General features: G+C 40.4%; 1 protein-coding gene across 2 annotated transcripts in view; it reads left to right on the plus strand.

Annotated features, from left to right (window-relative positions):
- agbl1 (AGBL carboxypeptidase 1) overlaps positions 1–14,083 on the plus strand; it is a 746,393-nt gene that overhangs the window by 301,303 nt on the left and 431,007 nt on the right. For both annotated transcript variants that reach the window (XM_078168290.1, XM_078168291.1), the window contains exons 9-10: positions 13,259–13,424; positions 14,013–14,071. In XM_078168290.1, coding sequence (XP_078024416.1) covers positions 13,259–13,424; positions 14,013–14,071 — 225 coding nt within the window. The remainder of the gene's footprint in view (positions 1–13,258; positions 13,425–14,012; positions 14,072–14,083) is intronic.

The raw sequence follows: 14,083 nt of genomic DNA on the forward strand, positions 1-14,083 counted from the left end.
GCTGAGGTAGTGAAACAACTCCGAGGCGGCAGAGCCCCGGGGGTAGATGAGATTCGTCCTGGATATCTCAAGGCTCTGGATGTTGTAGGGCTGTCCTGGCTGACACGCCTCTGCAACATTGCATGGACATCGGGGCAGTGCCTCTGGAGTGGCAGACTGGGGTGGTGGTCCCCATTTTCAAGAAGGGGGACCAGAGGATGTGTTCCAACTACAGGGGGATCACACTCCTCAGCCTACCCGGTAAGGTCTACTCCAGGGTGCTGGAGAAGAGGGTCCGGTTGATAGTTGAACCTCAGATTGAGGAGGAGCAATGTGGTTTTCGTCCCGGACGCGGAACCGTGGACCAGCTCTTTACCCTCGCCAGGGTGCTGGAGGGGGCATGGGAGTTTGCCCAACCAGTCCACATGTGTTTTGTGGATTTGGAGAAGGCTTACGGCCGTGTCCCCAGGGGCATCCTGGGGGGTGCTCTGGGAGTATGGGGTTGGTGGCCCCTTGCTAAGGGCCATCCAGTCCCTGTACCGAAGGAGCATGAGTATGGTTCGCGTGGCTGGCAGTAAGTCGGACCTGTTCCCGGTGAGGGTTGGACTCCGCCAGGGCTGCCCTTTGTCACCGGTTCTGTTCATAACTTTTATGGACAGAATTTCTAGGCACAGCCGAGTGGTGGAGGGTGTCAGGTTCGGTGAAGGGAGGATCTCGTCCCTGCTTTTTGCGGATGACGTAGTCCTCCTAGCTCCATCGAACAGTGACCTCCAGCTCTCGCTGGGATGGTTCGCAGCCGAGTGTGAAGCGGCTGGGATGAAAATCATCACCTCCAAGTCTGAGGCCATGGTCCTCAGCCGGAAAAGGGTGGATTGCCCACTCCAGGTCGGGGGGGAGGTCCTTCCTCAGGTGGAGGAGTTTAAGTATCTTGGGATCTTGTTCACGAGTGAGGGTAGGATGGAGCGGGAGATTGACAGGCGGATTGGGGCGGTGTCAGCAGTGATGCAGGCGCTTAACCGGTCCGTTGTGGTGAAGAGGGAGCTTAGCCAGAAAGCGGAGCTCTCGATTTACCGGTCGATCTACGTTCCAACCCTCACCTATGGTCACGAGCTTTGGGTAGTGACCAAAAGAATGAGATCGCGAGTACAAGCGGCCGAAATGAGTTTCCTCTGCAGGGTGGCTGGGCTCAGCCTTAGGGATAGGGTGAGAAGCTCAGACATCCGGGAGGGACTCGGTTTAGAGCTGCTGCTCCTCCACATCGAGAGGAGCCAGTTGAGGTGGTTTGGGCATCTGGTAAGGATGACATGCTGGAGGGACTACATCACCTGGCTGGCCTGGGAACACCTCGGGGTTCCCGCGGAAGTGGCTGGCGAGAGGACTGTCTGGGCTTCTTTGCTGAGGCTGCTGCCCCCGCGACCCGGACCCGGATAAGCGGAGGATGATGAGTACGAGTACGAGTACGAGTACGAGTACTAGGAGAACACATGAAAATCAATAAAAGGAAAAGAAAGAAAGAATGAAAAAAAGAAAAAAGGATGGGGGGGCAATAAAGTAAATGAAGAATAAATAAGTTAAATAAATGACAACAAAAATAACATCAACAATAATAATAATGAAAATAACAATGGCAACAGCAACAACAACAACAATAATAATAATAATTATAGCTGCTGCGCAGCAATGGTCGGGGCTGGGCAATTTTAGGCAAAATTAGGCAATTCTGAGCAACACACACACACACTAAAACAAAGCATATCACAACATAGAAGTTACATTATATAATTATGGCATGCCCTTCAAATTGTGAATGAGTGGCTGAAGTGATCAGACTCATAATATACAAAGGAAAGAAAAAACTCAAGAACAAGAAAGTAAGAATAACATTAACTGCTAGCAATTATGAACAAACCAGCCTGATCTAGCTTAAAGCTAAACAATATCCATGGTGACAAAGATGAAAACATTTTTTAAAATGTAAAAGTAGCTAGTGGATAGACTATTGCATATTGACTGATAGCTAAGCCAAATAAACAGGGAAAAGAGACAGGGGATAACAGGGAAAAGTGCTGATAAAGAGTATTTGTCACAAATTGACTAAGCCAAGTATCAGGGTGCCAGACAGTAGCCATCCATGCCATGGAAAAGCAAATTTCAAAGTGAAAGTTCCAAAGCTGTAACACATATGGTTGATTTGTTATGAATTTTCAAAGTTTTGAAATTTAGAGGCTTGCTGTAGCGCCACCATCAGGACTATTGTCTTGTGTTTCCAGTTGAGGACATCTGGCATGGCACTGGACCTTTATGAAAAGTTTGGGTAGATTTCTCATATGGAAATGTTGTACGAGCTGAGGCTTGATCTCACAATCTTCAACACCAAGAACCATCCTCTATCTCACTGAGCTAATTGGCAAACAGAAATGTCACATGTAGCTTCACAAATTGACTAAGCCAGTCACCTGTGTGCAAAACAGCAGTTGTTAGTGTGTAAAGGCAGATTTCAAACAGCTGTCAAGAATTCAGTTATTAAGACAAAAATCCGAAAATACACAACTTGCATCTAGACAGCATGGAGATGTTGGTAATTTGTTTTTAACAATGATTTATTGGCTCCATAAGTGAAAAACTGATGTTTAAAAATACCATTTTTACATTGACTCCAATTGTTTGCATGAGAGCGAAATTCAAAATGCTGTAAAAAAAATTCAGTTTTTGAGATAAAATTCTTGTATTTTCCAAACATCATCTACCATGACTCCAATTTTTTTTTAATAAACATTGAAAATGTATTTAGCAAGAATTTGCAAGTATATGTTTATAATACCGTTTACAGTCAAACATTTTGATGCACTGTAGGCTCAATTTTCAATAAATCAAAAATCTGTGTGGATCGTTTATGTAGGACTGTCTGAAAATGCTCTGTAGCAAGTTTGGTGTCAATTGAGCAAAAATTGTGGGAGGAGATAGGTTTAATAAGTTTTACAGTTTTTGAAAAAAACAGTGATAGCCTTCATAATTTGCAATAGATTTAAATATACAAAAGTTTCTTCAGTATTGGGGTTACATTTTGGTGAAAGTTGCAAATCTGTAGCACATATGGTTGATTTGTTGTGAATTTTCAAAATTTTGAACTTTAGAGGCTTGCTGTAGCGTCACCTTCAGGACTATTGGCCTGTTTTTGCAGCTGGGGCAATCTGGCATGGGACTGGACCTTTGTGCAAAGTTTGATGATTTTTCTTACATGAGAAGTATGATTTCCTCGGAAGAAGAAGAAGAAGAACATGCAGCAAAACAATAGGTTCCTGGCAGCTTAGGCTGCCCGGCCCCTAATAATAATAAAGAGGATATGGGAGAAACCGTAAACAAATAAATAAATGGAAAAAGATATGCTTGTGTGTATAGTTGGGTGTATTGTGCTATTTGAAAGACGTTTATCATTGCGGGGACCTGTGGTCATGTACGTGGCTTTGGTTTATTGGTAGGTGGTTGAGATGAGTTAGAAATGATTTCCAAGTTTCATTAAAGACTGATAAATGGTTTATTTTGTGAGCAGCAATTCTTTCTATTGAAATTTATTCAGTGAGAGAGTTGAGCCAGTGAGTGATGAAGTTGATTTTTTTGATTTCCAGTTTTGAAAGATTGTTTTCTTGGTGATAGTTAGAAAGATGAGTAGTGGGTTTTTGTGTTTAGTTTGGAGGGCTACTTGTGTGGTATCTCCTAGGAGGCAGAGTGACGGTGACAATGGGATTCTGCAGCCTGAAATAGTGGTGAGTTTCTCAGTGACTGCTGTCCAGAAGGAGTGAACTGGTTGACAGACCCAGGTGGCATGCAGATAATCATCTGTGCTACCCAGTGTGCATTGTGAACAGGTGTCTGTGTCAGTCAATCCCATTTTAAACATTTTCCCGAGTGATGTGGGTTCTGTGGATGGTTTTATATTGTATAAGTTGTAAATTTGTGTTAGTGTTCATTGAGAAGATGTTGTTATTGATTCGTATCCAGAAGTCCGGGTTTGGGAGACAGATCCAGGTCATTTTCACCTTTGAGTTTAGTTTAGTTTATTTAGTTTATCAAGGGATAACGTGCAATAGCATTAATCATTTACAAGAGATGAGGAGATGGTTGCACCAGATTTAGCACCAGATGCTAATTTCCATCTGTAGTCCCAACATATAATTTACAATATACAGACAATATATATATATATATATATATATATATATATATATATATATATATATATATATATATATAGACAATACAGACATACAATTTCCACATTTAAAATAACCAAGTTGTTACAGTGCAGGGAGGAGCAACTTACAAAACACTAAAAGGCAGTCCAGGTAGCAGCTCCCGATATAAAGTGCAAGGCAGGAATGTGCATAAATAAAGTGCTGGTGTTGTTGTTGGTAATCGACAAAGCTAGTAGCAGCAAAAAAAGTTACAGAGTTGATTATAGTTTAGAGTACAACAATAAGAAACCCAAATACCAACGATGGTAATTCGGGATTACAGGGATGATTAAATACCAACAATGGTAATATGACAGAAATATCTGTAACAGAGCTCAGATAAACAGCAGAAGAGAGAAACGCAAAACGAGACATGATGACAGAAAATCAGACAGGAAATCTGACAGCAGCACCTAGTGTTGGCAACATTGTTTACTCAGGAGCCATTTCTTTGTGGCAAGGCAGAAACTGCGATAATTCCTGTTGATTTTCAAATCCCTAGGGAGTCTATTCCATTCTCCGATGGCCTTGATGGAGAAAGCAGATTGACCAAAGGATGACTTTCTTTGTGGGATTTTACAGTCTCCTCTCGTCGCAGATCTTAAAGCTCTTGTTCTCTGTTCAGAGCAGGGGACTATGAATTTTTTTAATGGTGGGGGGGCCGCATTATTGATTATTTTATATACTAAACAAATGTTTGATAATGTACTTACATTGTCAAAGCTTAGTAAATTGTATTTGGGGAGAATCTTGCAGTGGTGGTGCTGTCTTGGTTTTCTGTCCAGAACCTTCAATGCTTGCCCCTAGAGAGATTTGATTGGATTTGTGTTTGGGAGTGTTATGAAAGTGTCTGAGATGGATATAAGTTTATAAAGTTTTGAGATGGGGGGTGTTGAGAAGCTGAAAGTCCAGGTTGTGCCAAATTGGAGTGTATCTTCACAGTGCAAGTGATGATTTGGTGATTTTGTTGGTTTTCCACCAGGCTGTCAGAGTTGTGTGAATTGTGGTATTCTTACAGTAATTCAGTTTTTTGATTGATTGTGGTAGGAAGGGGAGGTCTGCGATTGAGGTTGTTTTGCATTGATTCTGTTCTAAATCTAGCCAGGGATCATCGTAGTTGTGCTTTTGCGTCCATTTAAATAAATATTGCAGTTGATTTGACAGGAAGTAAGGGAGAAAGTTTGGTGCTTCTAAGCCACCTTGTGATTTTCTATTTTGTAATGTTGAAAGTGAGACTCTGTTTTTTTGTTGTTCCAATAAAACTGAGTTGTTATAGAGTCAAGTGTTTTGTCTTTTTTTTTGGATATTTTTTAGGGCTTTTTAGCCTTTAATGTATAGGACAGACAAGCGTGAAGGGGGGAGAGAGAGAGGGAGTGACATGCAGCAAAGGGCCACAGGCTGGAGTCGAACCCAGGCCACTGCGGCAACAGCCTTGTATATGGGGCGCCTGCTCTACCACTAAGCCACTAGCGCCCCAGAGTCTAGTGTTTTAAACCATTTGTCGGTGGGGGTGGTGGGGATCATTGAAAACAAGTTATTGATCTGAGGAAGGGTTTTCATCTTGACTGTAGCTATTCATCCTATGAGAGTGAGTGGGAGCTTGGTCCAGCATTTGAGATCATCTTCTATTTATTTTAGCAATGGGGTGTAATTTAGGTTGAATAACTCTGACAGCCTGGAGGAAATATTAATGCCTAAATATTTGATATTGGCAGTGTGAAGTGGAAGGGGGAGATTTTGGGCTGCAGAATCCCAGGTGTGTTCAGACAGAGGTAGTACGGTTGATTTATTCCAGTTTATTGTGTAGTGTGAGATTGTAGAGAAATTGTTGATGATATTCAAAGTTTCCTGTAGTGACACGGATAGGTTCTGCAGATATAATAATAAATCGTCGGCATATAAACTAATTATATGTTGTGAACTGGCATCCTGTATCCCTTTGATTTTATTGATTTGATGTATTGCTGCTGCAAGTGGCTCAATGAAAATGGCTAATAGGGATGGAGAGAGTGGACATCCTGGTGAAGTGTGAAGTTTGGTGACGTGATCCCATTTGTGGTTATTGTGGCCCTAGGTGAGGTGTACAGTGTTCTTATCCAATGGATGAACGACTCTCCAAAACCAATCTCGTGTAGGGTGCTAAATAGAAATTTCCAGTTTACCTTGTCAAATGCGTTTTCAACCTAAAGATAGAATTATGGGTTTGTTTTGTTTTTCTTGTGATATATTGATCAAGTTAAAAAGTCTATGGATGTTGTCTGATACATGTCTGTTTTTATTGAAGCCCATCTGGTCAGGGTAGATTAGGATAGGGGTGACTGTTTCTATTCTGGCTGCAAGTGTTTTGGTAATATTTTTTAAATTGGTGTTGATGAGTGAGAGTGGGTGGTAGCTGGAAGGGTGAGTTGGATCTTTATTAGGTTTTAATAAAAGTGTCATAACAGCAGTATTCATGTGTGTAGGTATGGTGGAGGTAGTTTTAATTTCTGTAGTTACTACTAGTTACTAGTAAAATAGTGGTGATAAAATGTCCCAGAAGTGTTTATAGAATTCATCCGGAAATCCATCAGGTCCAGGTGATTTATTGTTTTGTATTTTGTTAAGGGCTTTGTTAAGTTCTGTAAGGGTAATGGGTGCATCTAAAATGTTTGCTTGTGCTTTAGGTAGTGTAGGTAATTCCAGGTTATTTAGAAAGGTATCTATTTCTGATTGATTTCGTTCGTGATCCAAGGAGTATAGGTTACTATAAAATTTGTGAAAGATGTCGTTTATTTCCTGTGGATTCTGGGTAATATTGCCTGTGGAGTTAAGTATTGACAGGATAAGTGCTTTCTCTTTTCTGTGCTGTAGTAGATTTTCCAGATATTTACTAGATTTGTTACTGTATTGAATGTTGTCATATTTGAGTTGTTGGATAAGAAACTGTTTTCTTGTGTGTAATACTTTCCAGATGAGTTTTAAGGTGGTTCAATTCATTTTGTATTTGTTCATTGGGGTTATTAGTATATTGGTTTGTTAAAAGTTTAATTTGCTGCTCTAAGGTGTTTTCCAGTTCCTGTTGCTGTTTTTCTTTTGTGTGATGAATATGATATGATTTTACCTCTTAAAACTGCTTTACCTGTTTCCCATAACAGTGATGGTGAGACTTCTGGAGAGTCGTTCATCTCCACGAAGGATGCCCAATCTCTTTGGATCATGGAGTTAAAATCTTAATTTTCTAAGAGTGATGTATTAAAACGCCATCTTGTAGGAGGTTTGATGTGTGCTTGGATGTTTATTGATAGTCAAATTGGGGCATGATCGCTGATTATGACTGAATGAATTGTGTTCTCTTGGATGTATTGGGTGAGTGAGTTACTAACAAAAAAGAAATCAATTCTGGAGTAAGACTGATGAAGGGTGGAGAAATATGAATATTCTTTCAGTGTTGGGTTTCTCATTCTCCAACAATTGCCAAGTCCATAATCATCCATGTATTGTTTAATTATTTCAGTGAAGTGCCAGTTTCTTGAGTTGCCAGAGATACTTGAGCGGTCAATTGAAGGGTTGATAACAGTATTGAAGTCTCCAGCTAATATGATGTTCATTGATTCACCTAGTAAAGAGAAGAAGTTATGGAAAAAGGATGATTCATCATTGTTGGGGCCGTAGATATTGACGAGTGTGAATGTTGTGTGGTTAATAGATGCCTTAATGATGATAAATGTTCTGTCTGGATCAATAATAGATGTGTTATGGACAAGTGGAATGGATTTATTTACTAAAATTGAAACACCTCTTTGTTTACTGTTGTATGTTGATGAGAAAATTGTTGATGTGTTGTTGTTCTGAGTTTGTTAAATGATTTTCTTGTATGAGGTATATATCAGCCTTTAATTTGATGAGATCATTGATGATTTTAGTCCTTTTTGATTGATTACGGAAGCCACATACATTCCATGTTACCAGGTTGAGTGTTTGCATGTTAAAATGTTGGGTATGTCTTGTTGTGAGTAAAGGTGAGAGTTGATTATACTGAGATGGGGTAAAGAAGGGAGGGGGACCAAAGAGATGTCGGCAGAATGATCAGTAGTAGAGATAGAAAGATACAATGGTGTGGAGGGGGGGGGGGGGGGGGGGGGGGGCAAGATGGAGAAGAAAAATATTCCAAACTGATAACCAGCAAATGTCATCCACCAAACAGCTAAGATCCCCACTCCAGATTTGGTGGATTGTCAGAGGTTTGCACATAGAGTTTAAGAGTGAATAAATCTTAGACACTAAACCTCTAGTTTGACCTCCCACATCTAGCAAAGAATGAAGTGGATTAGTTGTTAAAGCTACACCCCACGGAACCCCATAGGTTCACATTGCTAATCTGAGCCAAAGGTAAAAGAAAAATGAACTTCTTGGGACATTGTACATAGTACACAAATCATTAAAAGATCTTATTCCTTTGTCATCCCATACATCTGACAAGGTCTCAGTACCTTGTAGACCATGTGAGAACTAAAAAGGGGCATCTCCTGTAATAAGATTGAAATTATTAAACATGGGACTATGAGTGTGCCATTTTAAAGAGGTCTGAGTGTGATTTTCTCCCAGCCGCCATGTTGACGGTAAAGAAGACATAATTGGACCAAGCTGACATTTAGCGAGTTTAGGAGGCAGGGCTGAATAAACAAGCTCCTGTAACTGATGAGGGTGGATTTAGAGGCATTAGCTGTGACTTGGACCAATTGATCTTATATCCAGAATTTGAACTAAATTGAGTAAAAACATCCAAAATGTGAGGAATTGAGGAGGGGGCATTATTAACATACAGTAGTATGTCGTCTGCAAATAAGGACAAAGAATGTGTATAGAATGGAATAGAAATCTTTATTGTCCAAATTCATCTTTTGCCTCACAAAAACATTTGTCACAGGTATGCACACTCAATGCAAACACAAACAAGACATACAAGGAATCCCCCCCACCATATGGCCCCACAGAAAAAACATATACCACAAGTATACACAGCTCAGTACAACAGACACTCAAGAGCTTCTCACCCCATGGACTATAGACACATGAGACATGGGGTGAGTGTGTACAACTATTACAAAAAGTGATGGGTTCAATTAGGGGATATTGCCTTATTGTTTGGGCTAGAGGTTCTAAAGAAAGAGAAAATAGAAGAGGAGAGAGAGGACAGGCCCGGTGGGACCCTCTAGAGACAGGGATTGGGGTTGATATAATAATGTTGGCTATCACCATGGCTGAAGGATTTGCATAAAGTATCTTAACCAGTTTAATGAAACCCCGAACAAGGCCGAACCTCCCAAGCATCTCCCATAGGTATTGCCACTCAAGCCGACCAAAGACTTTTTTGGCATTGAGTGACAACACAGCACAGGGTGATTTGATATCTTTTGAAAAGTTTATACATGAAGTAATCTGCGAATGTTGTCACTTGTCAGACGAGACTTTATAAAACCAGTCTGGTCGTGGTGTACAAGTTTGGTCATATGTGTCTCAATCCTAGAGGCCAAGACTTTGGCATACATCTTTACGTCTGTACATAAAACGCTCAAGGACCTATAGCTACTGCATAGGGTGGGATCCTTATTTGGTTTAGGTAAGACAGCAAGTAAAGCCATGTTGGTCACCAAAGAAGGACCCCTTTTCAACTACAGCAAGAATCATATCTAACATGTATTGTCCAAGCTCATCCCAGAAGGTTGAGTAAAACTTGGGTGGAATACCATCCCATCCCACAGATTTTCCCCTTTTCATGCCAAAGATGGCCGTCTTGAGCTCATTTAATGTAATAGGGGCCCCCAAGTGGTCTGCTTCCTCCTGGGATAAAGATGGGAGGTTAATGTTTCCCATAAAGTTGTTACTCTCATCAACATCTAGAGTCACTTCTGAGGAATAGTTAGAAAAAAAGTGTTTAAAATGCTGTGTTAATTTCCTTCAGGCCTGTTAACAGGCCCTGTGCAGAACTAATTTAAGTGATATTTGAGAATTTTTCATTTTGTCTTAATCTCAAAGCAAGGAGGTGGCTAGGTCTTGGGCCATTAAACTAGTAATTCCTCCGAGTCCTTAATATTCTGCTCTCTGCCTTAACAAGGAGTTCAGTTCAGAACAGATAGTATTAATGGTTAATATTACACTGTCAGACAATGAAACTTGTTGTTCATGCTCTAATTCGGTCAGTTGTGCCTCCGGTTCATTTATCTTAGTTAATCTGACCTTGCTCTGATAGGATGAAAAAGATATTGCCATATTATATATAATATAATACTATATAATATAATATAATATAATATAATTCACACATTTTTTTGTTGCTTAACAGTGATGCACTAAAGCACCATTGGGTAGCTTTTTTAGGTGTATCTCTGAGGGTAATCCTGGACAACACGATAATGTGATCAGAAAGAGGGGTGGATAAAATTATTGAACTATGAATTAGGCAGAAGTAAACACATAATCAATGCGGGAGTAAGTCCTGTGTCTATGAGAGTAAAAGCTGTATTGGGTCACTGATGGATTAATAGCACGAAATGTGTCTATATAAAAAAGGCTGAGGTCTGCAATAAGTTTATTTAGAGTAGATGCAGAAGCATTCTGTGATTGTTGAATTGAATGGCCAAAATGGTTAAGGGTGGGGTCAACAGTGGCATTCATATCTGTTCTGTGTATTAGGGAAAACTCCTGCATACTGGATAAAAGGTCTGACAGATGTGTAAAAAATTCCGGGTCAGAATCATCATTAGCTTTCCAAGATGGTTAAAGACACTGTATGCCTCAACACTACTAAAGAACCTCTGGTTTTGGAAGTAAAGGAGCTAGAAGCAGCCACATAATAATTTTTGTTACTAAAATGGGAGATATCATTGCTTACTGCTTTACTGCATAAAAAGTCTAAACAAGCAGTACGCTTGACTGGATTATTGAGCCCGTTTGTATTAAAACTAGCAAGCTATAGTGTAGCTATGATGGAAAAACCTTAATTGTAGCAAGAGAAAGAGAGAAAGAAGTGAAAGTAAATCTGCCCCCAAAATAAAGTTGAGGCCATAAGGTAAACAATACCATCTCCCTGCTGCCAAACCCAATAATGAACAGTAACTCCCTCTGAGATGCAACAAGTAAGAGAACCAGAAACAAAAACATAGTCACTCAATAGAATATCAAAAATAACCCAGAAAAAAAAACCCTTACTGTCAGACACCTGGCACTGAGAAAGCTGGTTAAGCCCAGACAACAATGCCCATTCCCTAGAAAGAAATAAGGTATTATACCTAATATCAGAATTACAGTCTGTCAACTTTAAAAGAACATTGGCAACATTGCGGGTTAAATTTAAGTGTAGCTGGAAAAAGGAAGAAAAGAAAAAAAAATACCCAGAGATAAATAAAAATATATTTTGCAATATTGGATGTTGCGAAAATAAGTTCTTTGTCACATACGAACCACATTTTACCCCGTTAAAGGGTTTTTTTGGGGGAGTTTTTCCTTATCTGCTGTGAGGGTCCTAAGGACAGAGGGATGTCGTATGCTGTAAAGCCCTGTGAGGCAAATTATGATTTGCGATATTGGGCTTTATAAATAAAATTGATTGATTGATTGATTCTAAGTGTAATAACAATTGAAGATTTTTTTTTAGAAATAAGAAATGAAACTATGTTCACACACTTGCCTGTCACTGCTCACACATCAACCAGAGCAAAGAGCAAAAAGAGAGGGAAAAAAAGGAGTCCCATTGGCTCGGGTTTAAAGCACTGGAGTCCATATTCTGACATCAGTCATCATCATCTCCTCATTTATTGATGAAGTCTACGGCTTCTTGGCGAGTGTTAACTACATATTGAGCGGATCCGCGGATCAGCTTCGGCCTGGCAGGATACAACAGGAGCGTCTGGAAACACAGCTTCCTCGCTGCCTCAATGGATGAAGAGAATTTGCGGAGGCAAGTGAACGTGAAGTTGCTGTAGTCCGCCATGAGGTGGATGTCTTTACCACCAAGTTTCAGAGGAGAGCATTGGGCAGCCTGGAGAATACGGTATCGGTCAGAATACCGGAGCATGTTACAGATGAGTGTCCTGGGTGAAGAGGAGTCGTCCTGCTGGGGCCCAGTGCAGTGAGCCCTCGCAATTTCAATATTTTGGTCACCCAAAAAAGGAAACCGAGGGATGTGGTTATGTACTGGCAGGTGTTGGAGCCCTCCATGCCCTCGGGAATCCCTCTGATTCGGATGTTATTGCGGCGGCTCCAGTCCTCTAAATTGGCAAGTTTAAATTCCAGCTCTGTTATCTTACCCCTGTTGTCCACACTGTTCTTCTCTGTGGTGTCAATACGCTTGGAAAGAACTGAAACATCTGAACGTAGTTTAGATACATCCTTTGTGCAGGAGGAGATGTCATGGCACATTTTGTTCAGTGTATCGTTCAGTTCTGTGAACTTGGATTCCAGGCCATGGCGAGCATGGTAGTTAGCTTCTCCTCCATACCACTGTTGGGTTCGCTCGATGTTTCACTTGAATTTGTGTTGGGTTGCTTGGCTGACCATGGTTGTTTAGGTCTCTGAGAATACATTGTTGGATATTCGTGTTTAAAACACAGAGAAAGGTTGAGCTGTTATGTAAGATTAGATGGTTTGGGGAAGAAGGGGTGAGAGCAACAAACCTATGCGGCCATCTTGTCTTCAGGTCACGTGGCCCCTTGCAGAATTGTATGTTTTGAAAAAAGATTATAACCTGGTGCACTTATAAGTACCTGCATACAAACTCAAAGCACTGAATTTGTTCCATTGATAAACATTGTCCCATTGTGCAACACAAAATGAAAAAGGAGCTCTTACAGGTGGACATACACACACAAGGTTTAAGGGACAGTTAGAAGTCATAGCACAAATATTCAAAAGACTTGCTCAAGCTGTTTGTGAAGTATTAATTTTAAAAAATGCAGGGTCCTCCCAAGATTCTGTTTGATCGATATAAATTGTCACATTTTAGAATAAGACAGTACAAACCTTTGATTTTTGTATAGATGGATCTATTCACTGAGTTTGTTCCTCTGCAGACATGTTTGCTGAGTAAAGATATGGAATCTCTGGTAGAGTCCTCTGTGCAGCTGATGAGGAAATGTCTTCCAAAAACTCCTCTGCCACTGACATCAGATCAGTCTGCATACACCTTCCCCTTGCCTGGATGGCCACAAGCTGTCCCAAATATGGATGCAGAACCAGGTACAGTATCATTATTTACTTCATGTCAAGATTCAGCAGAAGGACCTTTGAGCAGTTACTGACTTGGATGTGCAGATTTATAAAATATGTAAAATAGTGAGACAATTCATAAATATACAATACAATGCTGTACTTTCATTTTGGGATTTTTTTATGGCAGTATTCCAACCAGATTGGCTGACTGATCCCATTGGAACTAACTGATTGAAAAGTGAATAGTATATAACAGAGGGCACTGCATTTCTCAGTGTGTTTTCTTGTTTGCTGTATTGTGGATATAGTGTGGTCCATATACTCAGTAACAGAAAAAAATAACCCTCATTTTTAAGACATCCTTTGTCCCCAGTGCCTCCAATTGAAATTATTTCATTTCTTTGCCTTAAGATGATTCCCATTAGTTAGAAATCCATTTTATTAATTAACTATGTAATTTCACTGATGTGCAGATGTTCAAACTGTGCAAGTACAGACACTGTATACATGTTTGGAATTCCCTGCAAATTTTTACAGAGTTCACCTTACTTAAACTCTTGAGTGGCTACAGACACACTCATCCAGAACACTGACATTGGCTGCTCTGTTTTCTAGATGACAGCAGTGGGGAAAGTGATGATGAGGAGGCTGAACATAACCAAGAGGCGGACTATGTAAGTATGTAA

This window comes from Epinephelus lanceolatus, chromosome 5, assembly GCF_041903045.1.
Source record: "Epinephelus lanceolatus isolate andai-2023 chromosome 5, ASM4190304v1, whole genome shotgun sequence".
Lineage (NCBI taxonomy): Eukaryota > Metazoa > Chordata > Actinopteri > Perciformes > Serranidae > Epinephelus > Epinephelus lanceolatus.